The sequence below is a fragment of the Argopecten irradians genome, chromosome 4 (assembly GCF_041381155.1).
Source record: "Argopecten irradians isolate NY chromosome 4, Ai_NY, whole genome shotgun sequence".
Classification (NCBI taxonomy): Eukaryota; Metazoa; Mollusca; class Bivalvia; order Pectinida; family Pectinidae; genus Argopecten; species Argopecten irradians.
Genome location: NC_091137.1, coordinates 21,032,845 through 21,060,214, shown reverse-complemented (window position 1 = coordinate 21,060,214; position 27,370 = coordinate 21,032,845). Strand labels below are relative to the sequence as shown.

At 31.9% G+C, this 27,370-nt stretch overlaps 1 protein-coding gene across 1 annotated transcript; it reads right to left on the bottom strand.

Annotated features, from left to right (window-relative positions):
• Nucleotides 1-1,315: 1,315 nt before the first annotated feature.
• On the bottom strand, nucleotides 1,316-10,049 carry LOC138320919 (uncharacterized). The gene is made up of 10 exons (XM_069264225.1): nucleotides 8,683-10,049; nucleotides 8,399-8,458; nucleotides 8,078-8,130; nucleotides 7,811-7,955; nucleotides 7,418-7,616; nucleotides 6,803-7,224; nucleotides 6,378-6,492; nucleotides 5,978-6,110; nucleotides 5,462-5,686; nucleotides 1,316-2,986 (listed from the first exon to the last, which is right to left on the bottom strand). The coding sequence occupies exons 1-10, from the start codon at nucleotides 9,682-9,684 to the stop codon at nucleotides 2,875-2,877; spliced, it is 2,466 nt and encodes an 821-aa protein (XP_069120326.1). The 5' UTR covers nucleotides 9,685-10,049; the 3' UTR covers nucleotides 1,316-2,874.
• Between the last annotated feature and the right edge of the window lie 17,321 nt (nucleotides 10,050-27,370).

Genomic DNA, 27,370 nt, shown 5'->3' with positions numbered 1-27,370 from the left:
CCCCCCCCCTAGATCTCGGCCTATAATGCTTCGTATTGCCGTTACATTTCAGAAATGCATAGTTTTCTAATATATTTCTCATCATTTCGATGTTCGCAGTTTCTTTGTATTTACAAGACTTCTTTATTTTTTTAGCAATAGCAGATGATCCATCATTTCGATGTTTGCAGTTTTTATGTATAAGACACCTATATTTTTAGCAATAATGGATGTCGATCTATATAGTTCCTTGTGGCCAAATAACTAGAACATTAAAAAAAATAGCCCGAGATACTCTGGCCCTGACACAAGACTTAGACATTACGACAGAATAAAATAGATGTATGGTGTAGGGCCAGAGCGCAGTGCTATATCAAAAGGCGGAATTCGCCGACACCATTTGGTATCGGGCCTGGTCATCTCCCGATTGAGACTTTTGCAAAACATTATCACCGAGAAGCATCACTTAAAGTGAATAGTCGGGCAAAGAAAAGCAGTCTAAATGCGTTCATTAGCCTTCCAAAACTAAAGTTCTCGCATATTAATACGACGGTCAAGTTCTGCTTACGTTTCCCAGTTCTGACCATTGAAATAAAGAAAAGTTGAAAGCATTGAAAGCGAGGCTGCGTTGAAATGTAACCACGGACATAGTCAGCCGGGAGGACGTTTTAGGATTCCTATACGTTAAATTAATTTCTTCGTACGCAGACAGATTTTGACGAGAGATTTTATTTTTCTATTTCATAAGAAATTATACAGGATACATTCACACCATTTATACCGACTTTAGCTATCCTTGCCCGACTGTTCACTTTAACTTTGTCTTTTCAACAAATGAATAATTTAACTACTCATAGCAATCAATTTTATCATGCGTGCACGTTATATTATGATTACTTTACGCACTTTTAAATTTTCCTCCTCGTCGCCGCCATTTTCTCATAGTATGCAAATCGCCTCTAATCTCGACGGATTGCTATATTTGGGTAGATAAATTATTCATTTGTTGAAAAGATCAAGGTAAATGGGGCTTCCTGGAGGGCAGTCTGAATTGGAGATGACTTGGCCCGATACCAAACGGTGTCGGCGAGTTCCACCTTTTGATATAGCACTGCGCTCTGGCCCTACACCAGACATCTATCTGTCATAATGTCCAAGTCTGGTGTCAGGGTCAGAGTATCTCGGGCTAATTAAGAAGATTCCTGAAAACATTAGGATTCTGTTATTTTTCTATTAGGAATTGAAACATCCACATACAAAATAATTATTTTGAGTTATACACTGCAACGATGTGATGTCTTTAGGGATGGTGAAATAATAACACAAATATGAAGAGTTAACTCTTAGTCAAACTTTATTTATTATTATTATTATTATAAACAACAAAATATTCAAACAAACTCATATACAGTAAAACATCCATTATACAGGAATACAAATTCACCAAGTGAGCACCATAATTTGACAAAATCGTCCTATTACAGTGGCATGAATAAGTAGGTTTAGTATCTCAGCCTAGCACTCATTTCCAAAGTTTTAACACAAAACATTTCTTTTGGTTAAAAAGATGAATCCCTTGTGTAATAACAGACTTCTACAAGAGGTAGTCAAACTGTACATAACATGTTATACCAACATCTCTGGTTCTGAGGGCCCCTCCTCAAGGCCCCCACTAAAGTAGTATTAGGGGGCGGAGCCAGGGAATTTATAGATGTCAATCATCCCCATAAATACAGAGATTGTACACATGTACCCATAGGGATTTTGTATCATTGAAAAGGCTAAGATCAAAATTTTGCTGTCCACAAATCTACACAGTCCAATCGAATGATATATGTACAGCATACACAATTCTACATCTCAAAAGAAGAAACAAATCATTTTTCATTACCTTTCCATAAAATTTATTTGCATCTGGTTACTGGAGTAACAAATAAATTTCTTTGCTAACCATCAATGACCATCAAGTGTCAAGTGACCACTTCCATACAAGAAGTCAAACTGTACATAACATGTTATACCAACATCTCTGGTTCTGAGGGCCCCTCCTCAAGGCCCCCACTAAAGTAGTATTAGGGGGCGGAGCCAGGGAATTTATAGATGTCAATCATCCCCAGAAATACAGAGACTGTACACATGTACCCATATAGCCTTGTAGGGATTTAGCATGATCTGAATCATACATGTACAGTTGACTGACGTAATGACGGAACTATATGAGTTGAAAAAATTTGTTTTACTCTAATTTTATATACACAAAGCCTGTTCTTCTAACTCAATATTTAATTCAAAATGTACAACCTGTATGCTTACCTGTACAATCTTCAAATAATGAAATGAACAGTGCAACCAATGGGTAGAGAAAAGGGGTTACTAAAACATTAAATATTACAGCCACTATCAAATTTTGTACTGGGAAACTTGATTACAATATGCCTTAGGTTTATATTTTAAATTTCTACAATAGATTTTCAAAGATATGTAATTCAATAAACGAAGCGAAAAAAAATATATTATAATCTGCATAGGTTGTCCTCTAACATCTCCTCTGGATAGTGGGATATAGCATTTTAGAAATACAATTCACCATGTGATCTGCAAATGCATTATAATCACCTGCATACAATAAAGCAAGTCTATAAACTTCTTTGCAATATACATTTTGTGTGAAACTTCTTTGCAGTGTGCAATTGTGGGATATACTTTATCAGAAAAAGGTCTTGAAATGGATTGAAGAACCTCCTGATCATGAATAACACACATAATTTCATTTGAATAAAGTTATTTTCTTATCATGTATGACAACTTCTATGATGAGCTGTTTATCCAAATAATGACTGTAGCCAGCCCAGCCAGGTCTCCTTAATGTCCATGTAGGGAGAACAATAAAGGGGGCTACTTGGAAGAATGCCTAAGCTTGGTGTTTTTCTTTTTATTTGGTTGATGTTTCTCCGTGGCTTTCCTAGAGATCGTCTTGTTCATGCTCGAGTACTTCTGAGAGTCATTTCTTAAAAAAAAGAAATGGAAATTGTCAAAAGACCATTCAAAGTACATTACAGATTCAGTGTAATTCGGTAAAGTGTCTACCTCAGCAATACATCTGTGACTTTGTTAAGGGTACCATCAATATATAGACTTGTTAAGGGTACCATCAATATATAGACTTGTTAAGGGTACCATCAATATATAGACTTGTTAAGGGTACCATCAATATATAGACTTGTTAAGGGTACCATCAATATATAGACTTGTTAAGGGTACCATCAATATATAGACTTGTTAAGGGTACCATCAATATATAGACTTGTTAGGGTACCATCAATATATATTAGACTTGTTAAGGGTACCATCAATTAAGACTTGTTAAGGGTACCATCAATATATAGACTTGTTAAGGGTACCATCAATATATAGACTTGTTAAGGGTACCATCAATATATAGACTTGTTAAGGGTACCATCAATATATAGACTTGTTAAGGGTACCATCAATATATAGACTTGTTCAGGGTACCATCAATATATAGACTTGTTCAGGGTACCATCAATATATAGACTTGTTAAGGGTACCATCAATATATAGACTTGTTAAGGGTACCATCAATATATAGACTTGTTAAGGGTACCATCAATATATAGACTTGTTAAGGGTACCATCAATATATAGACTTGTTAAGGGTACCATCAATATATAGACTTGTTAAGGGTACCATCAATATATAGACTTGTTAAGGGTACCATCAATATATAGACTTGTTAAGGGTACCATCAATATATAGACTTGTTAAGGGTACCATCAATATATAGACTTGTTAAGGGTACCATCAATATATAGACTTGTTATACCATCAATATATAGACTTGTTAAGGGTACCATCAATATATAGACTTGTTATACCATCAATATATAGACTTGTTAAGGGTACCATCAATATATAGACTTGTTAAGGGTACCATCAATATATAGACTTGTTAGGGGTACCATCAATATATAGACTTGTTAAGGGTACCATCAATATATAGACTTGTTAAGGGTACCATCAATATATAGACTTGTTAAGGGTACCATCAATATATAGACTTGTTAAGGGTACCATCAATATATAGACTTGTTAAGGGTACCATCAATATATAGACTTGTTCAGGGTACCATCAATATATAGACTTGTTAAGGGTACCATCAATATATAGACTTGTTAAGGGTACCATTCAATATATAGACTTGTTCAGGGTACCATCAATATATAGACTTGTTAAGGGTACCATCAATATATAGACTTGTTAAGGGTACCATCAATATATAGACTTGTTAAGGGTACCATCAATATATAGACTTGTTAAGGGTACCATCAATATATAGACTTGTTAAGGGTACCATCAATATATAGACTTGTTAAGGGTACCATCAATATATAGACTTGTTAAGGGTACCATCAATATATAGACTTGTTAAGGGTACCATCAATATATAGACTTGTTAAGGGTACCATCAATATATAGACTTGTTAAGGGTACCATCAATATATAGACTTGTTAAGGGTACCATCAATATATAGACTTGTTAAGGGTACCATCAATATAGACTAGACTCAATGTTAAGGGTTACCATCAATATATAGACTTGTTAAGGGTACCATCAATATATAGACTTGTTAAGGGTACCATCAATATATAGACTTGTTAAGGGTACCATCAATATATAGACTTGTTCAGGGTACCATCAATATATAGACTTGTTAAGGGTACCATCAATATATAGACTTGTTAAGGGTACCATCAATATATAGACTTGTTAAGGGTACCATCAATATATAGACTTGTTAAGGGTACCATCAATATATAGACTTGTTAAGGGTACCATCAATATATAGACTTGTTATACCATCAATATATAGACTTGTTAAGGGTACCATCAATATATAGACTTGTTCAGGGTACCATCAATATATAGACTTGTTAAGGGTACCATCATATATAGGACTTGTTATACATTTAAGTAGGTACCATCAATATATAGACTTGTAGGGTACATCAAATTGACTTGTTAAGGGTACCATCAATATATATAGACTTGTTAAGGGTACATAATATATAGACTTGTTAAGGTGGTTCAATATATAGACTTGTTAGGGTCATCAATATATAGACTTGTTGGCCAAGGGTACCATCAATATATATTATTTTAATACTTTATAAGTAAGACATTGACCCATGGGTAAACGACATCAGTTGTTTATATTGGAATTCTGCAGTCAGGTTTTGACCAGTATTTTCAGATTATATTATAATAGTCTAAAGATGATTGAAGTATATTACTGTAAACATACAAAGTGAATTGACATACAAGAATAATATACTTGCTCATTGTTGGCTTGAATGTTGCTGGGTATACTTTGAAATTGATCAATATAGTAATTATACTAGACTATAACATAAACAAAGCCTTTGAAAAAAAAAGATGTGATCTAAACAATAATACTTACTTGCTCATTTTGATTTTGTCCCGACAGCCCATTCCACCTTCCCAATGTGAGGTACTGGACTTGGTCATTGAGTGACCACAGGACATGCATGGTTTCTCCAGAGCAAATGGTTGTTCTCTACAGCAGAAACCACAAATCATACGATTGGCCAGAACCATCTCATGGCCGTCCTCCCCCTCCTCGTGGCACAGGTCGCAGGCGTAACACTTCCCACAACACGGGAACCTGGCAACGGAAATCAGCAGGTAAAGTGTGATGAACATAAATTAGAGACGAAATATAATGATAAATTAGTAAAGAAATAAAGCCGCATACCACCTCCTGCTTCATAGCAGAGGCATAACATTACTCCATAAACATGTTATAGTTCAGTTCAATGCCGACTGAACAATCACATCTGTTCAAGTAGCTGGCAGCTATCCTCGTGACAAAAAATTAGATTAATCAAAAGCCACCTAAATTCCATGGTATAAAAAAGACCCAACCAAGTAAAAAATGAAAGCACAATGTACATACCTAAACCAACGGAAGCTTTTCTTGTAGTGTTTGCATGTGCCGTTATCTGGTAGAGGATTTCCATACTTAATGACAGGGTCCTTGACAATCCGTTTTACTTTCTTAACACTGACCTCATGAATTTTGCTGGTTTCTATAGAAATTCAAAAAGATGTTAGAAAACAATCATTGCTAAAGAAGTGAATAGATATTGTTTTTATAAACTTAGCAATGTCTTTTTTATACTGACAAATTCAGTTAACAAATATTAGGTCCTTCTAATTTAATACCAAAAGTATTTTAAATAGCAAATGTTTACAATATCATCAAATTATATGCTAGAAAACCACAGGTAATAACTATTCAAGAAGTAATCGCATACAAAGCAATGTTTCAAGTTGTAACTATAAAAAATTTGTACCTGTTTCTACAGCTGTAGGCAGAAGTACTGTAAACTTGGCATCCTCTGCAGACACTCGCATTTTCTGGTGGCAAGACTTACACCAGCTGTCCATTGACTGGCCTGGATATAAGCTCTGTAAATACAAACGTAATTGAACAATGAATGAACATAGTTATTAGTAGGTGATACCCCTGATATACAGCGTCCTAACTCTTTGAAGACATACATTATACATATTGTATACAATAACAGTGAATGGTCCATTCATTCTGTGTGTGCAATGTTAAAGAAATATACTACAAACTGTTTTATGATAATTTTTTTTAAAGTTTTGAATCCATTGAGTAATTTACACATATGTGATCTAGTTCTAAAGCAAATATTTAATATTTTAATTTCAATAAATCAATATTCACTTCAGTTTCTATTGGTCTTTCACTCACATCAACTTTAGTCTCCTTGTTGCAATTCATACAGCCAAGTTTGTACGCAGAGTCCTGAAGAAGGAGATCAAAGGGCACACAGCCCTCAAGGTCAAGGTAGCCCATGATGGAGGAGTATGAGTGCATCATGGCTGGTCTGAAGATCAACAGCATCTGAGAATGACACTTAAAACATGGGATCATGTTGACCCTGCCCGATGGGGTGAGGAGGTCTGTGTTACTCTTACAGCGGGAACACTGCACAATAATCTTAATTTGGGTGTAGGTCATTGTAGATATGGTCTCCCTTAACACCAGATTACGAAGTCGGATCTCTGTTCCCTTCCTTTCATCTGTATTCATATTAGCCGTTTCAAACTTTCCTGTGACAGCATCCATATCATCATCCGTTTCTTCTTCGTCTGAACCGACTGCCTCTGGACCTGTATAAAAAAGTCACATGTTCAAAATAATGAGAACATTTATTTACTATTTTCTGACAGGTCTTATATATTCTATCTATGACTGAAACAGCTTACTATATAGTAAGCAAATTTTTGTTGTTTTTTTTTAACATTCTCAGAATTATCATTTTTTAAACATTTTCAGAATTTTCAAATATATTTGATGACATACCATGATAGACTTCCTCCTCATTTTTCTTCCTATATACAATAACATTCTCCATTTCTTTCCCCGAGTCACTGTCCTCCTCACTTGTCTCCTCCTCATCCTCCTCTGATCCGCCAGAGTTCTTTCCCCTTATTCGCTCCCTCAAAACACTTGCAGGGATGAACTCAAAACCAGCAGCCTTAGCCATCATCTCTCTTTGTAACTTTTAAAATAAATAAAATGTTAATAATTCAATTACATATTTGCACTGACAATTCTTGTCAGGATCAGATAAGGACAGACAGTTAAAGGTTGGTTTCATTTCTCTCCTGAACTATCTTCCTAACAACTTTACAAATACTGTTATGAATAAGTACACTGCAACTGGTTACTGAGGTGTATAGAGGTGATTTTTACCTGTCTGAGGCCCTCGGTTACAATTTCCTCAATATCTTTATCCAGCCAGTGAATGAATGGGCGGAATGTGAGCTCCAGGACACCACGACTCTCTAGTTCTTTTTCTTTATCGTCCAACCACTCACAAATAGATGCTGATATATACCTGTAAAGAAGCACATTAAAAATTATCAATATGAATATTGGACATTGTGAAGAGAGAGATTAAAGATGTATGGAGGAAGAAAACGGTTAAACTAGGGAAATTATGCTTTCTCATATACCTACCTCCTTACAGTTTCAGGAAGGTCTTGATCAGTTGGTAATTCTGCCTTAAACATCTGTAGAACAAAGGTTATAAATGAGTATCAGGATATTCAAGTGAAATGAAATATTGCAATTTAATATGTTAACACTTTAACAGTCTTATCTATTAAGCTCTCTGATTTAAATTTAAATATGGTCAAGTTTGTCTTCAATCAATATTGGCTCAATCTTTAATATGGCAGTTACTGCAGATTAAACTGCACTTTTTATCCTTTAACGTTTTTTGTGTGAAAAACTTTACATTGAACTTAACGAAAAACAAATAGAGATCCACTAATTTACCTGAACAGGGTAGTTGGAAGGAAATGTCAGCTGAATGTCATAGACATTGACATCGAATGGCTGAAAAAAAGTACAAAGAATAATCATATAACAAATGTATGCAATCGTATTTGTAATGATTAATAAATGATCAAAATTAACCGCTATTTCAAAATAATTGTGATTTCTTTATCTTCAATTCCAATCACGTTAAAGACATAGTTGTCAAGACTTCCCTTATTACATATATATCAAGGTGAACTTAATTTAACTTTTTGTTTTACTATTATGAAATGAATTTTTACCCAGTCAGGGTCAGTTGGTTTGAAGTGTAGACAGTAGACATTATCCCCATCATCTGATTCTCTTACGATGTCAAGCTTATCTGTGGGAAATCTTTTCTTCAGTTGTTCAAGTTCGGTTGTCTTCAGTTTTTTTATGACATCCTGACCAACATTGTCACGCCTGATTTCTCTTCTTAATGCTGGTGGTTTAAAAGCTTCTCTGGGGTTTACAGTGATTCTGGAGCTTTTCATCTGCTTTCTTTCACCAGTACCCATACTTGGATTTTCTTCTAAAGCCTCTTCTCCCTCATGGGAAGTTTTGTAAGCAGAAATTCCACCTAGTTTTTCATTTCCACGTGGATGATAAAACCTACATTTGTTTCCACTTCTGCATCGACCACCAATGAAATAACGACAGGTCACTTGAGTTTTTACTTTCTTCTCCGACTCATCAGGTTTGACCACTTGTGGTGTGGGTTCTGTTCTCAATTTTGATGAAGGTGTTGTCACCCGTTTGGTTTCTTTTTTCTCTCCATCTTGGCCAGTTTTCTTCAAATTATCTTCATGACTAAATTTACATTTAGTGCCAAATCTACAGTGTCCATATCTAGTGAATTGAAAACAAGGCTTTGTTTCACCTTCATTATGATGATCTTCTTCAGTGTCTACTGAAGAAACTTGGCTACTCCTTTCCAATATTTGTGAATGGGTAACTCTCTTTCTTACTGATAGATCATTTTGATTTAATCGTGGGCGGTTTTCTGAAGACGTCCTTGAAGCAGAAGATGTTGGTCTTGAGGTTTTTACTGGTTCTTCATGGCTTTGACCAACAGGTAGATCGTCGAAGTGTAAAGTTGTTGACCGTGGATTGAAGTCGGGTTTTTCCTTTACTGTTTCATTTTTATTTATATTAGCAGGGTTAGAAAGTGGAATGGTGGTGTGTGAAAACTTACAGTTAGTCCCAAACCTACAACCGTTCTCAGTATTGAAATAATGACAAATACTGCGTGGGTTTTTTAACATAATATTATAGAACTCCCCTTGACTTGTGAAGCTTGACACTTCTTCCACGGCTTCTATCAGACTTGACGCTCCGCAACCGGCGAATGAAATACTTAGAGCTGAAGTTATCTGGACGATGGACTTTGAACCAGGCACAAGTTCTGTGGCGTTTGAGTAGGCCTATTTGTTGAAGCCTGTAGGTTTCCAAAAATCCTATAAAGAAGCAAGCGAGGCGACCCTCTCTAATAAGTGTCCGTCCCAGATGTCGGGAAGGGGCGACTCTACCACCGCAAACTCGATAAGCCTATATATAAGGGCTCTGAATAGTATTGCACAACCCGTTGCTTGCTTGTGGTGCAATCCTCTTTTAATCGGAAATCTTGCTCAATCAGACGCTTGACTTCACACGGAATTCACGGAGACAGGATTATCATAGTATATAACACACAAATCCGAGGAGTTCTGGATGACTTAATTTGCCGCAATCGGGAACCTTCGGCACTTTCCGTAAACGAGAAAATATTCTTTATAGAATGCAATCAATCGCGACATCTCGGATTAATTTCCGTGAATCTTCGTAAATATACATGTGTACATGTCCTATACATGTTTGATTTTATCCTCAATCAAAGATAGAGATTGGAATACGCTTGGAAATAGAGATTTATACCATACATATATATTGATGTACTTGTCATAGATAAATGAACATCTCTGTGCGATTTCTGCATAATTATACACTACTAAATTACTGTACATTTGATACTGTTGCTTAATTAACAGTATGTATATGTTTGTCATTTAATTCTACTGTGATTTGGCGGATTTAATTTTATATACCAAGTTTTGAGACCGGTCACATCACTAATATTCATTATTTAGCAGACATGATATTTTTCGATCATTTTTTTTTACGAAATACATTCAGCTTTCATATAGTATCTTCTACAGTGCATCCGACGACTTGCTGATATTTCGCTCAAGGTCTTTCATTAGTGTCTTTACTTGCAAAATAAATCATGCACGGGTCAGACGATAAAAAATGAGACTGAAGATGTCTATGTCTACTCCAAATAGCAGCTATCAAGTGTCAAAAGCAGAATACTTCCGAATAGCCAATTGTACTGACCTGATAATTACAATAGTAGAATTCGTATCAATATAATCTAAAATACTCAAATTAAACTTTGTCCAAGGTAGTTTTAGCCATAACGTAGTGTATAATGGGGATCTGTATTTTAATCAGATTGATATGCTTGTTTACTGTAACAGATTAATGTACGTACCATGACCGACATTTTCACCCACAACTTATATTTTGGTTCATTACTAAGTGCCCCCTTTGTTACAATTATTTAAGAGCTCTGTGCGCTAACAACAGCGAATATTGTAATCAAACTGATCGCATGGTCCACTGTGCCTCTACATGTACATACACTGTACTTTATGACGTAACAAAATCCTGGATATACATGTATACATATACCTCAAACTGTTATTCATCGAATACCTTATTCAGTATTTTTCATATTCCTCTACATGTACCTAATGAAACCTTTTCCCTGCTGTTCTATAATGATTTTATATCAAGTTCAGACGATAATTCACGAACAATCTTGAGATCCCAGTGGGATCCTGGCGCCCACCAAACATTGATCTAAGTCTGACAAATGGATCTTTTCTCTGCTTTTCAAACTTAAAGTTCTTTTTTTTTCTGCTTTTCAAACTTTAACCACTTTTTTCTGCTTTACAAACTTTAACCACTTTTTTTCTGCTTTACAAACTTTAACCACTTTTTTTCTGCTTTACAAACTTTAACCACTTTTTTTCTGCTTTACAAACTTTTTTTTCTGCTTTACAAACTTCTTTACCCTGCTTTTCAAACTTAAAACTATCAAAATCCAAGATGGTGGTCGGCAATCTTGTTGACCGATCGTTCCCAAAATGCAAAAAAACAGAACTAGAACCCAAGAAGAACCTTCATGAAAATTTAAGAACGATCCCTCCAGTTCTCTCTGAGAAATAGCTTATTTACTATCAAAATCTAAGATGGGGGCATAGCGGCCATCTTGTTAAACGATAAGTCCTAAAATACAATATGCACAACTAGGGGCTTAGAACAACCTACATGAAATTTGAGACAGATCCCTTTACGACTTTCTGAGAAATAGTGGTAACAAACATTAATTGCCAAAATCCAAGATGGCTGCCTGGCTGCAATATTATTTTTCCAATCAGTCTGAAAATCATCATGACACGCCTAGGGACCAAGGGAACCATGCATGTGAAATTTGAGAAATAGCCGTGCAGCACTTCTCAACAAGCATTGTTTATGGACAGCGGACCACGGACAAATGACAATTTGAATAGCCTTCCATCTCGCGATGGTGGGCTAACGCGTCAGAGATGTACACCAAAAACTTAATGCATTGGTGAGTCATTTTGCATTTTTAAAATGTTAATTAAGGCTTACTTTACATAAAGAAGGTGAAAAATGCCAATAAAGATACATTGTATTATTTCAATGCTATTTATCACTTTTTTAAATATACATTTTGTCTATTTGTTTGATTTTTCTTACACTCTTTTTTTTTATAATACATACTGGACTCATTTTCTTCCGATTTATGCAAGAAAAAATATAAATATTTGTTTCTAAAATTTACACTAGTATTCTACAGAAATAATCCTGAAATTTTTTTTTAGTGATATTCTGAAAAAATATACCAAAATCCGGCTCCTTTATTAGAATCACCCCATTCCAAAATGGCGGCCATTACGATTGCATAGTTTATGCACAGGCGTCTGCATCTGGTTTTGGGGAAAAAATATCCTAACCCTACTATTGTTCATATAGTAGGGTTAGGATATTTTATTTTTCCAAAACCAGATGCAGACGCCTGTGGTTTATGACTTTCAGGAGACACTATACTCTTATTTTACCAATCTGTTATTTTACGTGAGTCTCACCTAGTTTGTAATGCCAAGTAATGTTCTAAATACAGGTTCATTGTTTCTTTTCTGTCTGAAGGAATTCGAATATTTACCTCTATTTACCCTCTTGGGCCCCACTCAGAATAAGTTCTGTTTCCCTTCCCCCATGGATATTTGTGGCCAAATTTGGTTAGAATCCATGCAGAACTCTAGGATAAGTAGCGATTTATAGGATTTACCTCTATTTCCCCTATTGGGCCCCGCCCCTCCTACCCTGGGGGAGGGGTCAGAGCTAAAATTTATACAAATTCTGTTCCCCTTCCCCCAAGGATGTTTGTGGCAAAATTTGGTTACAATCCATGCAAAACTCTAGGACAAGTAGCGATTTATAGGATTTACCTCTATTTCCCCTACTGGGCCCGCCCTTCCTGCCCCCGGGGGGTCAGAGCCAAAATTTATACAAGTTCTGTTCCCCTTCCCCCATGGATGTTTGTGGCCAAATTTGGTTACAATCCATGCAGAACTCTATGACAAGTAGCGATTTAAAGGAAATGTTGACGGACGGACGCCCCTCGTCATGACATAAGCTCTTCGGGCCAGGTTAGCTAATAAAAACTACAAAAATTATTATTGATGTTGTAAAATAATATTTTAATATTATAAACCTGGAATGTTATTTCAGAAATACATTGATGAGTTGACACTTAGATACAAAAAATTTCAGCGGCAGCATATACAGCAGTCAGTCACTACATACATGCACGCACACACTACATATTTATCAATTTAAATGCATAATGATACATCTGTTCTAATTTATTATCTGTACTATAAAGAATTTCAATTTGGAAATGATATTGTATTTACTTTTCATATTTTCCCTGACAGATGACCACTAATGTTTTACCAAGCACCACATTTCTTGTGTTACAAAGATACGTGTTATAGGAACATAACATATTAAAGAAGCTACATTATGCTTTTAAATATAAGTGCCAAATGTTACAACATTGACTTATATTCAAAATAATCTATAATGCTATAAAACTATACATTTACATGGTGTATGAAGTGAGACATGCGTGAGATATTGTGTTCATAAAATAATATGGCAGCACTAGATCAAACAGATACTTTACTAGTACATACAACAAGCAAGAAGTCATTACTTATAGTTTAGTGACTAAGATAGATCAACAGATAACAAACAAAATGTAAAAATAATATACTTGTGTAAATAAGAAATGTATATCACAAACATGGTACTTTTAGCAGGACTACATATGTACTAAATATATTGGACGGAAACAAATTTGAGGAACTAAAGAATTAAATACTGAGTCTGTATTGTATTCTAACTCATACTGGAGAATCACCAACTAGCAATCTATTTATACATCAATTAGGCACTGATATCTTATGCTAATCATGAAATTAATATGAAAAGACATTTGACATTGAAAAAAAATTGATGTTACATATACATGTATAAGTATACTGTTATAATGTAAAACATATGCAACATGTAGTTAAGGCCATCTATGCTATGAACAATACCAGGCAAGATTGAGCGACACTGCACTGACAGAAATGTTTTATGAGTTTAACAAGTGGCCCATGATCCTTAATAGTCACTTATATTTGTTTACGAAATAGGAACATGCATCTGATAGGTCTACATACCTCACGTTCACAAGGAATTGTTAAAGGATGTCGCACGACGACGGACAACGCACGACGACTGACAACGCACAACGCACGACGACGGACAACGCACGACGACTGACAAAGACTAATGAAATAGGTTACCATCATCTATGGTCAGGTAACTTAAAAAGATTGCTGAATTGGCAATAAAGCAGTATCAATATGATGTAATCATTTTTGCAAAGAGAAATTCCTGACTTCAGGTATTTGAAGTTCCTCTGAATCAAGGCTGCTTTATTTACGTAAAAGTCAGCACTTAATTAGATACAATTAACATGTTGTTACATAAGTGAAGCTCTTGACACAGAAGGTTAGTTTTGTATCCACTGTATATTTGCAGCTGGTTGTTGTGGTGATCAGGAAGGTGGGTGGAGTCTCCGCTCTATAGTACTCTGTATAGTCTGAAGGCTGTCGTCGTCCAACTCACGCATCAGTATCAAAACTGCCTGGAGTATGTGGGCATTCTGAAACCAAAGCAAGATATCTATAGAGGGCTGGTACAGCTAGATATCTAAAGAGGACCGGTATCGCTAGATTGATGTAATATAGTGATAGATTTTGTTCAAGTGCTCTTTAGTGGTTTGAATAAATTTATACTGCCAATTTATATGTAGCTCTATAGATGAACACAGGTTAATTAACAGACTGATATTTTATATGTAGCTATGTAGGTGAACACAAGTAAATTAACAGATTGATATTTTATATGTAGCTATGTAGGTGAACACAAGTAAATTAACAGATTGGTATTTTATATGTAGCTATGTAGGTGAACACAAGTAAATTAACAGACTGATATTTTATATGTAGCTATGTAGGTGAACACAAGTAAATTAACAGACTGATATTTTATATGTAGCTATGTAGGTGAACACAAGTAAATTAACAGATTGATTTTTTATATGTAACTATGTAGGTGAACACAAGTAAATTAACAGACTGATATTTTATATGTAGCTATGTAGGTGAACACAAGTAAATTAACAGATTGATTTTTTATATGTAGCTATGTAGGTGAACACAAGTAAATTAACAGATTGATTATTTTTTATATGTAACTATGTAGGTGAACACAAGTAAATTAACAGACTGATATTTTATATGTAGCTATGTAGGTGAACACAAGTAAATTAACAGATTGATTTTTTATATGTAGCTATGTAGGTGAACACAAGTAAATTAACAGATTGATTTTTATATGTAACTATGTAGGTGAACACAAGTAAATTAACAGATTGATATTTTATATGTAGCTATGTAGGTGAACACAAGTAAATTAACAGATTGATTTTTTATATGTAGCTATGTAGGTGAACACAAGTAAATTAACAGACTGATATTTTATATGTAGCTATGTAGGTGAACACAAGTAAATTAACAGATTGATTTTTTATATGTAACTATGTAGGTGAACACAAGTAAATTAACAGACTGATTTTTTATATGTAGCTATGTAGGTGAACACAAGTAAATTAACAGATTGATTTTTATATGTAACTATGTAGGTGAACACAAGTAAATTAACAGATTGATTTTTATATGTAGCTATGTAGGTGAACACAAGTAAATTAACAGATTGATTTTTATATGTAACTATGTAGGTGAACACAAGTAAATTAACAGATTGATTTTTTATATGTAGCTATGTAGGTGAACACAAGTAAATTAACAGATTGATATTTTTATATGTAGCTATGTAGGTGAACACAAGTAAATTAACAGATTGATATTTATATGTAGCTATGTAGGTGAACACAAGTAAATTAACAGATTGATTTTTTATATGTAACTATGTAGGTGAACACAAGTAAATTAACAGATTGATATTTTATATGTAGCTATGTAGGTGAACACAAGTAAATTAACAGATTGATATTTTATATGTAGCTATGTAGGTGAACACAAGTAAATTAACAGATTGATATTTTATATGTAGCTATGTAGGTGAACACAAGTAAATTAACAGACTGATTATTTATATGTAACTATTTTGGTGAACACAAGTAAATTAACAGACTGATATTTTATATGTAACTATGTAGGTGAACACAAGTAAATTAACAGATTGATTTTTTATATGTAACTATGTAGGTGAACACAAGTAAATTAACAGACTGATTTTTTATATGTAACTATGTAGGTGAACACAAGTAAATTTAACAGATTGATATTTTATATGTAGCTATGTAGGTGAACACAAGTAAATTAACAGATTGATATTTTATATGTAACTATGTAGGTGAACACAAGTAAATTAACAGATTGATATTTTATATGTAACTATGTAGGTGAACACAAGTAAATTAACAGATTGATTTTTTATATGTAACTATGTAGGTGAACACAAGTAAATTAACAGATTGATATTTTATATGTAACTATGTAGGTGAACACAAGTAAATTAACAGATTGATATTTTATATGTAGCTATGTAGGTGAACACAAGTAAATTAACAGATTGATATTTTATATGTAACTATGTAGGTGAACACAAGTAAATTAACAGATTGATTTTTATATGTAACTATGTAGGTGAACACAAGTAAATTAACAGATTGATATTTTTATATGTAGCTATGTAGGTGAACACAAGTAAATTAACAGATTGATTATTTATATGTAACTATGTAGGTGAACACAAGTAATTAACAGATTGATATTTTATATGTAACTATGTAGGTGAACACAAGTAAATTAACAGATTGATATTTTATATGTAGCTATGTAGGTGAACACAAGTAAATTAAACAGATTGATTTTTATATGTAACTATGTAGGTGAACACAAGTAAATTAACAGATTGATATTTTATATGTAGCTATGTAGGTGAACACAAGTAAATTAACAGATTGATATTTTATATGTAACTATGTAGGTGAACACAAGTAAATTAAACAGATTGATATTTTTATATGTAACTATGTAGGTGAACACAAGTAAATTAACAGATTGATTTTTATATGTAACTATGTAGGTGAACACAAGTAAATTAACAGATTGATATTTTATATGTAGCTATGTAGGTGAACACAAGTAAATTAACAGATTGATATTTTATATGTAACTATGTAGGTGAACACAAGTAAATTAACAGATTGATATTTTATATGTAACTATGTAGGTGAACACAAGTAAATTAACAGATTGATTTTTATATGTAGCTATGTAGGTGAACACAAGTAAATTAACAGATTGATATTTTATATGTAGCTATGTAGGTGAACACAAGTAAATTAACAGATTGATATTTTATATATGTAACTATGTAGGTGAACACAAGTAAATTAACAGATTGATATTTTATATGTAGCTATGTAGGTGAACACAAGTAAATTAACAGATTGATTTTTATATGTAACTATGTAGGTGAACACAAGTAAATTAACAGATTGATTATTTATATGTAGCTATGTAGGTGAACACAAGTAAATTAACAGATTGATTATTTTATATGTAGCTATGTAGGTGAACACAAGTAAATTAACAGATTGATATTTTTATATGTAGCTATGTAGGTGAACACAAGTAAATTAACAGATTGATATTTTATATGTAGCTATGTAGGTGAACACAAGTAAATTAACAGATTGATTTTTTATATGTTATGTATGAACACAAGTAAATAAACTTGATTTTTTATAGTAACTATGTGAACACAAGTAAATTAACAGATTGATTTTTTATATGTAACTATGTAGGTGAACACAAGTAAATTAACAGATTGATTTTTTATATGTAGCTATGTAGGTGAACACAAGTAAATTAACAGATTGATTTTTTATATGTAACTATGTAGGTGAACACAAGTAAATTAACAGATTGATTTTTATATGTAACTATGTAGGTGAACACAAGTAAATTAACAGACTGATTTTTTATATGTAACTATGTAGGTGAACACAAGTAAATTAACAGATTGATTTTTTATATGTAGCTATGTAGGTGAACACAAGTAAATTAACAGATTGATTTTTTATATGTAACTATGTAGGTGAACACAAGTAAATTAACAGATGATTTTTATATATGTAGCTATGTAGGTGAACACAAGTAAATTAACAGATTGATTTTTATATGTAACTATGTAGGTGAACACAAGTAAATTAACAGATTGATATTTTATATGTAGCTATGTAGGTGAACACAAGTAAATTAACAGATTGATTTTTTATATGTAGCTATGTAGGTGAACACAAGTAAATTAACAGATTGATTATTTATATGTAGCTATGTAGGTGAACACAAGTAAATTAACAGACTGATTTTTTATATGTAGCTATGTAGGTGAACACAAGTAAATTAACAGATTGATTTTTTATATGTAACTATGTAGGTGAACACAAGTAAATTAACAGATTGATATTTTATATGTAACTATGTAGGTGAACACAAGTAAATTAACAGATTGATATTTTATATGTAACTATGTAGGTGAACACAAGTAAATTAACAGATTGATTATTTATATGTAACTATGTAGGTGAACACAAGTAAATTAACAGATTGATATTTTATATGTAACTATGTAGGTGAACACAAGTAAATTAACAGATTGATTTTTATATGTAGCTATGTAGGTGAACACAAGTAAATTAACAGATTGATTATTTATATGTAGCTAATAAATAAGAGTAAATTAACATGATTTTTATATGTAGCTATGTAGGTGAACACAAGTAAATTAACAGATTGATTTTTTATATGTAGCTATGTAGGTGAACACAAGTAAATTAACAGATTGATATTTTTATATATGTAACTATGTAGGTGAACACAAGTAAATTAACAGATTGATTATTTTATATGTAGCTATGTAGGTGAACACAAGTAAATTAACAGATTGATTTTTTATATGTAGCTATGTAGGTGAACACAAGTAAATTAACAGATTGATATTTTATATGTAGCTATGTAGGTGAACACAAGTAAATTAACAGATTGATATTTTATATGTAGCTATGTAGGTGAACACAAGTAAATTAACAGATTGATTTTTTATATGTAGCTATGTAGGTGAACACAAGTAAATTAACAGATGATTTTTATATGTAACTATGTAGGTGAACACAAGTAAATTAACAGATTGATATTTTATATGTAACTATATAGGTGAACACAAGTAAATTAACAGACTGATTATTTATATGTAACTATGTAGGTGAACACAAGTAAATTAACAGACTGATATTGTATATGTAACTATGTAGGTGAACACAAGTAAATTAACAGATTGATTATTTATATGTAACTATGTAGGTGAACACAAGTAAATTAACAGACTGATTTTTTATATGTAGCTATGTAGGTGAACACAAGTAAATTAACAGATTGATTATTTATATGTAGCTATGTAGGTGAACACAAGTAAATTAACAGACTGATATTTTATATTTTGTAGGTGAACGACAAGAAAATAAAACAGATTGATATGTAGGTAGAACACAAGTAAATTAACAGATTGATATTTTATATGTAACTATGTAGGTGAACACAAGTAAATTAACAGATTGATTTTTTATATGTAACTATGTAGGTGAACACAAGTAAATTAACAGATTGATTTTTTTATATGTAGCTATGTAGGTGAACACAAGTAAATTAACAGATTGATATTTTATATGTAGCTATGTAGGTGAACACAAGTAAATTAACAGATTGATATTTTATATGTAACTATGTAGGTGAACACAAGTAAATTAACAGATTGATTTTTTATATGTAGCTATGTAGGTGAACACAAGTAAATTAACAGATTGATTTTTTATATGTAGCTATGTAGGTGAACACAAGTAAATTAACAGATTGATATTTTATATGTAACTATGTAGGTGAACACAAGTAAATTAACAGACTGATATTTTATATGTAACTATGTAGGTGAACACAAGTAAATTAACAGATTGATTTTTTATATGTAGCTATGTAGGTGAACACAAGTAAATTAACAGATTGATTATTTATATGTAGCTATGTAGGTGAACACAAGTAAATTAACAGATGATATTTTATATGTAGCTATGTAGGTGAACACAAGTAAATTAAACAGATTGATTATTTTATATGTAACTATGTAGGTGAACACAAGTAAATTAACAGATTGATATTTTATATGTAGCTATGTAGGTGAACACAAGTAAATAACAGATTGATTTTTTATATGTAACTATGTAGGTGAACACAAGTAAATTAACAGATTGATTTTTTATATGTAGCTATGTAGGTGAACACAAGTAAATTAACAGATTGATATTTTATATGTAGCTATGTAGGTGAACACAAGTAAATTAACAGACTGATATTTATATGTAGCTATGTAGGTGAACACAAGTAAATTAACAGATTGATATTTTATATGTAGCTATGTAGGTGAACACAAGTAAATTAACAGATTGATTTTTATATGTAGCTATGTAGGTGAACACAAGTAAATTAACAGATTGATATTTTATATGTAGCTATGTAGGTGAACACAAGTAAATTAACAGATTGATATTTTATATGTAGCTATGTAGGTGAACACAAGTAAATTAACAGATTGATATTTTATATGTAGCTATGTAGGTGAACACAAGTAAATTAACAGATTGATATTTTATATGTAGCTATGTAGGTGAACACAAGTAAATTAACAGATTGATATTTTATATGTAGCTATGTAGGTGAACACAAGTAAATTAACAGATTGTTTTTATATGTACTATGATGAAACAAGTAAATTAACAATTGATATTTTATATGTAACTATGTAGGTGAACACAAGTAAATTAACAGATTGATTATTTATATGTAGCTATGTAGGTGAACACAAGTAAATTAACAGATTGATTTTTATATGTAGCTATGTAGGTGAACACAAGTAAATTAACAGATTGATATTTTATATGTAACTATGTAGGTGAACACAAGTAAATTAACAGATTGATATTTTATATGTAGCTATGTAGGTGAACACAAGTAAATTAACAGATTGGATTTTTATATGTAACTATGTAGGTGAACACAAGTAAATTAACAGATTGATTTTTATATGTAGCTATGTAGGTGAACACAAGTAAATTAACAGATTGATTTTTATATGTAGCTATGTAGGTGAACACAAGTAAATTAACAGATTGATATTTTATATGTAACTATGTAGGTGAACACAAGTAAATTAACAGATTGATTTTTTATATGTAACTATGTAGGTGAACACAAGTAAATTAACAGATTGATTTTTTATATGTAACTATGTAGGTGAACACAAGTAAATTAACAGATTGATATTTTATATGTAGCTATGTAGGTGAACACAAGTAAATTAACAGATTGATATTTTATATGTAACTATGTAGGTGAACACAAGTAAATTAACAGATATTTATATGTATATTGGTGAACACAAGTAAATTAACAGATTGATTTTTATATGTAGCTATGTAGGTGAACACAAGTAAATTAACAGATTGATTTTTTATATGTAGCTATGTAGGTGAACACAAGTAAATTAACAGATTGATATTTTATATGTAGCTATGTAGGTGAACACAAGTAAATTAACAGATTGATTTTTTATATGTAACTATGTAGGTGAACACAAGTAAATTAACAGATTGATATTTTTATATGTAACTATGTAGGTGAACACAAGTAAATTAACAGATTGATTATTTTATATGTAGCTATGTAGGTGAACACAAGTAAATTAACAGATTGATTTTTTATATGTAACTATGTAGGTGAACACAAGTAAATTAACAGATTGATATTTTATATGTAGCTATGTAGGTGAACACAAGTAAATTAACAGATTGATATTTTATATGTAACTATGTAGGTGAACACAAGTAAATTAACAGATTGATATTTTATATGTAGCTATGTAGGTGAACACAAGTAAATTAACAGATTGATTTTTTATATGTAACTATGTAGGTGAACACAAGTAAATTAACAGATTGATATTTTATATGTAGCTATGTAGGTGAACACAAGTAAATTAACAGATTGATTTTTTATATGTAACTATGTAGGTGAACACAAGTAAATTAACAGATTGATATTTTATATGTAACTATGTAGGTGAACACAAGTAAATTAACAGATTGATATTTTATATGTAGCTATGTAGGTGAACACAAGTAAATTAACAGATTGATTTTTTATATGTAGCTATGTAGGTGAACACAAGTAAATTAACAGATTGATTATTTATATGTAGCTATGTAGGTGAACACAAGTAAATTAACAGATTGATTATTTATATGTAACTATGTAGGTGAACACAAGTAAATTAACAGATTGATATTTTATATGTAACTATGTAGGTGAACACAAGTAAATTAACAGACTGATTTTTATATGTAGCTATGTAGGTGAACACAAGTAAATTAACAGATTGATTTTTATATGTAACTATGTAGGTGAACACAAGTAAATTAACAGATTGATTTTTATATGTAACTATGTAGGTGAACACAAGTAAATTAACAGATTGATTATTTATATGTAACTATGTAGGTGAACACAAGTAAATTAACAGACTGATATTTTATATGTAACTATGTAGGTGAACACAAGTAAATTAACAGATTGATATTTTATATGTAACTATGTAGGTGAACACAAGTAAATAAACAGATTGATTAATTTATATGTAGCTATGTAGGTGAACACAAGTAAATTAACAGATTGATATTTTTATATGTAACTATGTAGGTGAACACAAGTAAATAAACAGATTGATATTTTTATATTAGCTATGTAGGTGAACACAAGTAAATTAAACAGATTGATATTTTATATGTAACTATGTAGGTGAACACAAGTAAAATTAACAGATTGATATTTTATATGTAGCTATGTAGGTGAACACAAGTAAATTAACAGATTGATTTTTATATGTAGCTATGTAGGTGAACACAAGTAAATTAACAGATTGATATTTTATATGTAGCTATGTAGGTGAACACAAGTAAATTAACAGACTGATATTTTATATGTAACTATGTAGGTGAACACAAGTAAATTAACAGATTGATATTTTATATGTAGCTATGTAGGTGAACACAAGTAAATTAACAGACTGATTTTTTATATGTAGCTATGTAGGTGAACACAAGTAAATTAACAGATTGATTTTTATATGTAGCTATGTAGGTGAACACAAGTAAATTAACAGATTGATTTTTTATATGTAGCTATGTAGGTGAACACAAGTAAATTAACAGATTGAATATTTTTATGTAACTATGTAGGTGAACACAAGTAAATTAACAGATTGATTTTTTATATATGTAGCTATGTAGGTGAACACAAGTAAATTAACAGATTGATATTTTATATGTAGCTATGTAGGTGAACACAAGTAAATTAACAGATTGATATTTTATATGTAGCTATGTAGGTGAACACAAGTAAATTAACAGATTGATTTTTTATATGTAACTATGTAGGTGAACACAAGTAAATTAACAGATTGATTTTTTATATGTAGCTATGTAGGTGAACACAAGTAAATTAACAGATTGATTTTTATATGTAACTATGTAGGTGAACACAAGTAAATTAACAGATTGATATTTTAATATGTAGCTATGTAGGTGAACACAAGTAAATTAACAGATTGATATTTTATATGTAGCTATGTAGGTGAACACAAGTAAAATTAACAGATTGATTTTTATATGTAACTATGTAGGTGAACACAAGTAAATTAACAGATTGATATTTTATATGTAGCTATGTAGGTGAACACAAAGTAAATTAACAGATTGATTTTTATATGTAACTATGTAGGTGAATGCACAAGTAAATTAACAGATTGATATTTTATATGTAGCTATGTAGGTGAACACAAGTAAATTAACAGATTGATATTTTATATGTAACTATGTAGGTGAACACAAGTAAATTAACAGATTGATATTTTATATGTAACTATGTAGGTGAACACAAGTAAATTAACAGATTGATATTTTATAATGTAACTATGTAGGTGAACACAAGTAAATTAACAGACTGATATTTTTATATGTAGCTATGTAGGTGAACACAAGTAAATTAACAGATTGATTTTTATATGTAACTATGTAGGTGAACACAAGTAAATTAACAGATTGATTTTTTATATGTAGGTCTATGTAGGTGAACACAAGTAAATTAACAGACATGATATTGTATATGTATATGTTATTGTAAACTATGTAGGTGAACCACAAGTAAATTAACAGATTGACTATTTAATATGTAACTATGTAATGTAAGGTGAACTTCTTCACAAGTAAATTAAAATTCAGATTGATCTTTGAAAATTTATATGTAATTTGATTAGCACAAACTACTAACCAGTAACTTCTGTTCATCTCAGCATGATGTGGTATGGCTTTCCTGAACACAATACGCCGTTACTATTAATGGGTTGTTTCCTTGTGTCAGGTAAAGCTTGATTTATTGACTGTACGTTGTTATATCTAGGACATAAAGTTGTCCACAGTAAACAAGAATAGTAGTGTTGAGTGCGCTAAAAGTTTAGCGCATGGCGAACAAGGACAGTGTCGATGATATACTTATTACGGAATGATTTCCTCACTCATGACTGAAAGAGTGATATACGATAAACACTTGGACAAAGAACTTGAAAAACTCAGAAAGGATATAAAAGCAGAAACGCGCGCTTTGGTAGAAACAGCTGGAAGGGGAGCGATATTTGACCTGGAAAATTGAAAACGATGTGTTAAAGAATAAAGGTTGAGTACGACTGGAAAACAAGGGCGCAGAATAAGGAAAAAGATTTCAGTGGCTTCTATGGACTACAAACTATAATGAGCTCGAACAAACAAGAGGAAAGGCAAAAATCTCCAATCCGGTATTGTTGCACAGAATGACAGTAATGAGATGACGGGAATAGGTAGAAGATGTGTTGTATATAAATAGGTAGATTTTGTGTGAACATAACTCCCTTGAAGTTCAGCCTCAGTAAAACGGACATAGGTATTGCAAATTATCGGCTGGAAGATTTAAGACAAGGAGAGACCCAGAAAACTATTAATTAAGCAAAGTTCACATATCATTGAGGAGGAAAAAAGCAGGTGATCATATACATTTCTGAAGGATGCTCAGCGGAAAAGGACAAGTAATCTTCGAGGTACGTCCTATACGAAGAGATTGAACGCTAAAGATATTTGTGTAAGGCGGCGTATTACACTTAGACAGTGAGTTAAATAAAATACCTATACGCATTAGACGGAAAAACTGTTCGTGCATGTGCTAAATGAAATGAGTTAAGAATCGACGAACTGCCAGTTTGACACAGAATGGACTGACTCAATACCTTGGCGAGGGACTGACAAAAATTCAGGATCGAGATCATTTGAACTGAGTAATTCCCCCCACTTCTTTCAAATTATCTTACAGTGTAAGATGGATTCTATTTCTAATATTCTGTGTTTTTTTTTTGTGCCTGTGCGATCGATAAGTTGACTTTCGGTACGTTACAAGTTACCGCCAGGTTACGAACTTCTATGGTTGTCGAATCTAGTACACCGTGTTTAATGGTTGATTGGATGCAACTCTTGATTTGATAAGATGTAGTTGTTTTTTATGTATAGTTTTTCGTCCGTTTTGAGTTATTCATATTATATTTTCATGTGTTATGGATGTAATGGTTTAATATGTATTACACGAGATTTGATAATCAGTGGTAAGGATTAGTGTGAGAATTTCGTTTTAGGAATCGAGAAGAAGATTTTTGAAATTTTTACTCAATTTTACCCCTTTTGGTCCCTCCCACAAACCTCCTGGGGGGTGGGGGGCGGGGACCATATAATTCACAATTTTGATTGGCCTTATGCCTTAAAAGGTTTGTGAAATTGATTCAGCAGTTTTGGAGAAGAAGTCGAAAATGTAAATTGTTTACGGACATACGATGCACGACGGAACGACGACGGACAAAAGGTGATTAGAATAGGTCACTTGAGAATTCGTCTCAGGTGACCTAAAAAGTTTTCACAGGAGAGACATGTCATGTAACAGTACTAACGCCGGTAAGACATGCACAAGTACTAAAGTCTAAGTACTTTGATTAAACTGTCTAGGGTTCAGTATTGCTTTTTCATTTTTTTACATTCTAACAACCATTTAAAAAGACAATACAATAACTGCAAATCTATAGTCAACAGATTTTCGCCTTTTAACAGGAATGACAACTAAGTCAGATAGTATACAGATGTAGCACGAGTACCAATGTGAATAATATCTAAACAAATTATTGTTAAGAAACTTTCAAGAACATTATGCTTTTAGTTGAAATTAACTTCAAGCCAATGTTTAATGTAATGAGAAAAGACATTTTCAAGTTTGCATTGTGTTCATTTTTGCAACAAGAGAGATATTCATTTTATAACAGTAGTGACCTCGACTCAGATAGTATAAGTGTAACAGGAAAGACAATTGTAAGAAATGCTGTAGAAATGTTTATGAATATTTGCTAAAGTTAAAATAAGCTCTAAGTCAATGTGTAATGCAATGATAATAGAAATCCCCAATTTCTGGTAGAAGTATAAAACAATCTATTCATTTTGCAATAAGAGAGAAATTAATCTAAATATTAAAAGAAGAGGCCTATGAGCCTTAATGGTCACTAGCTATATATATAGAGTTCAGATAAATATATATAATGAAACAGAGACATATAAACACTATAGACTGGCCCTTGACATCATGATTACCCGTACAGATCGGAATAGATCAGACCAGATCTGATACTTCCAAGCTATTTTAAACGTGTACACGCTAAAAAAACAATATTTTATTTTAATTGTTTAAAAATTTTGCGAATACGACCTTCAGCAAAGTCGGTAAATATCAAAAGTTTAAAACATAAGAGAGGCGGAGAAAAATATGCAGAACACTTTAAATACTTTTTCTATGCCAGAAATACAAGTCACAGACCATACAACTTTTGAAGATAAAATTTGCAAAAAAACCCATTTTTTTTGGTATAAGATAATTATATGGATTACTCTTATCTGTGGAAATAATATATATTCATTATTTCAATTGCATATTTTTAAAACTACAAGAAAAT

What these genes read in the sequence shown, in the direction of transcription:
- LOC138320919 (XM_069264225.1), bottom strand. Translation starts at nt 9,684, where the DNA reads ATGTTAAAAAACCCACGCAGTATTTGTCATTATTTCAATACTGAGAAC. An exon ending in CTTCCTGAAACTGTAAGGAG is followed by an intron (nt 7,956 to 8,077) that starts GTAGGTATATGA and finishes GCTTCTTTACAG; the next exon opens with GTATATATCAGCATCTATTT. An exon ending in ACAAGGAGACTAAAGTTGAT is followed by an intron (nt 6,493 to 6,802) that starts GTGAGTGAAAGA and finishes TTGTATTTACAG; the next exon opens with AGCTTATATCCAGGCCAGTC.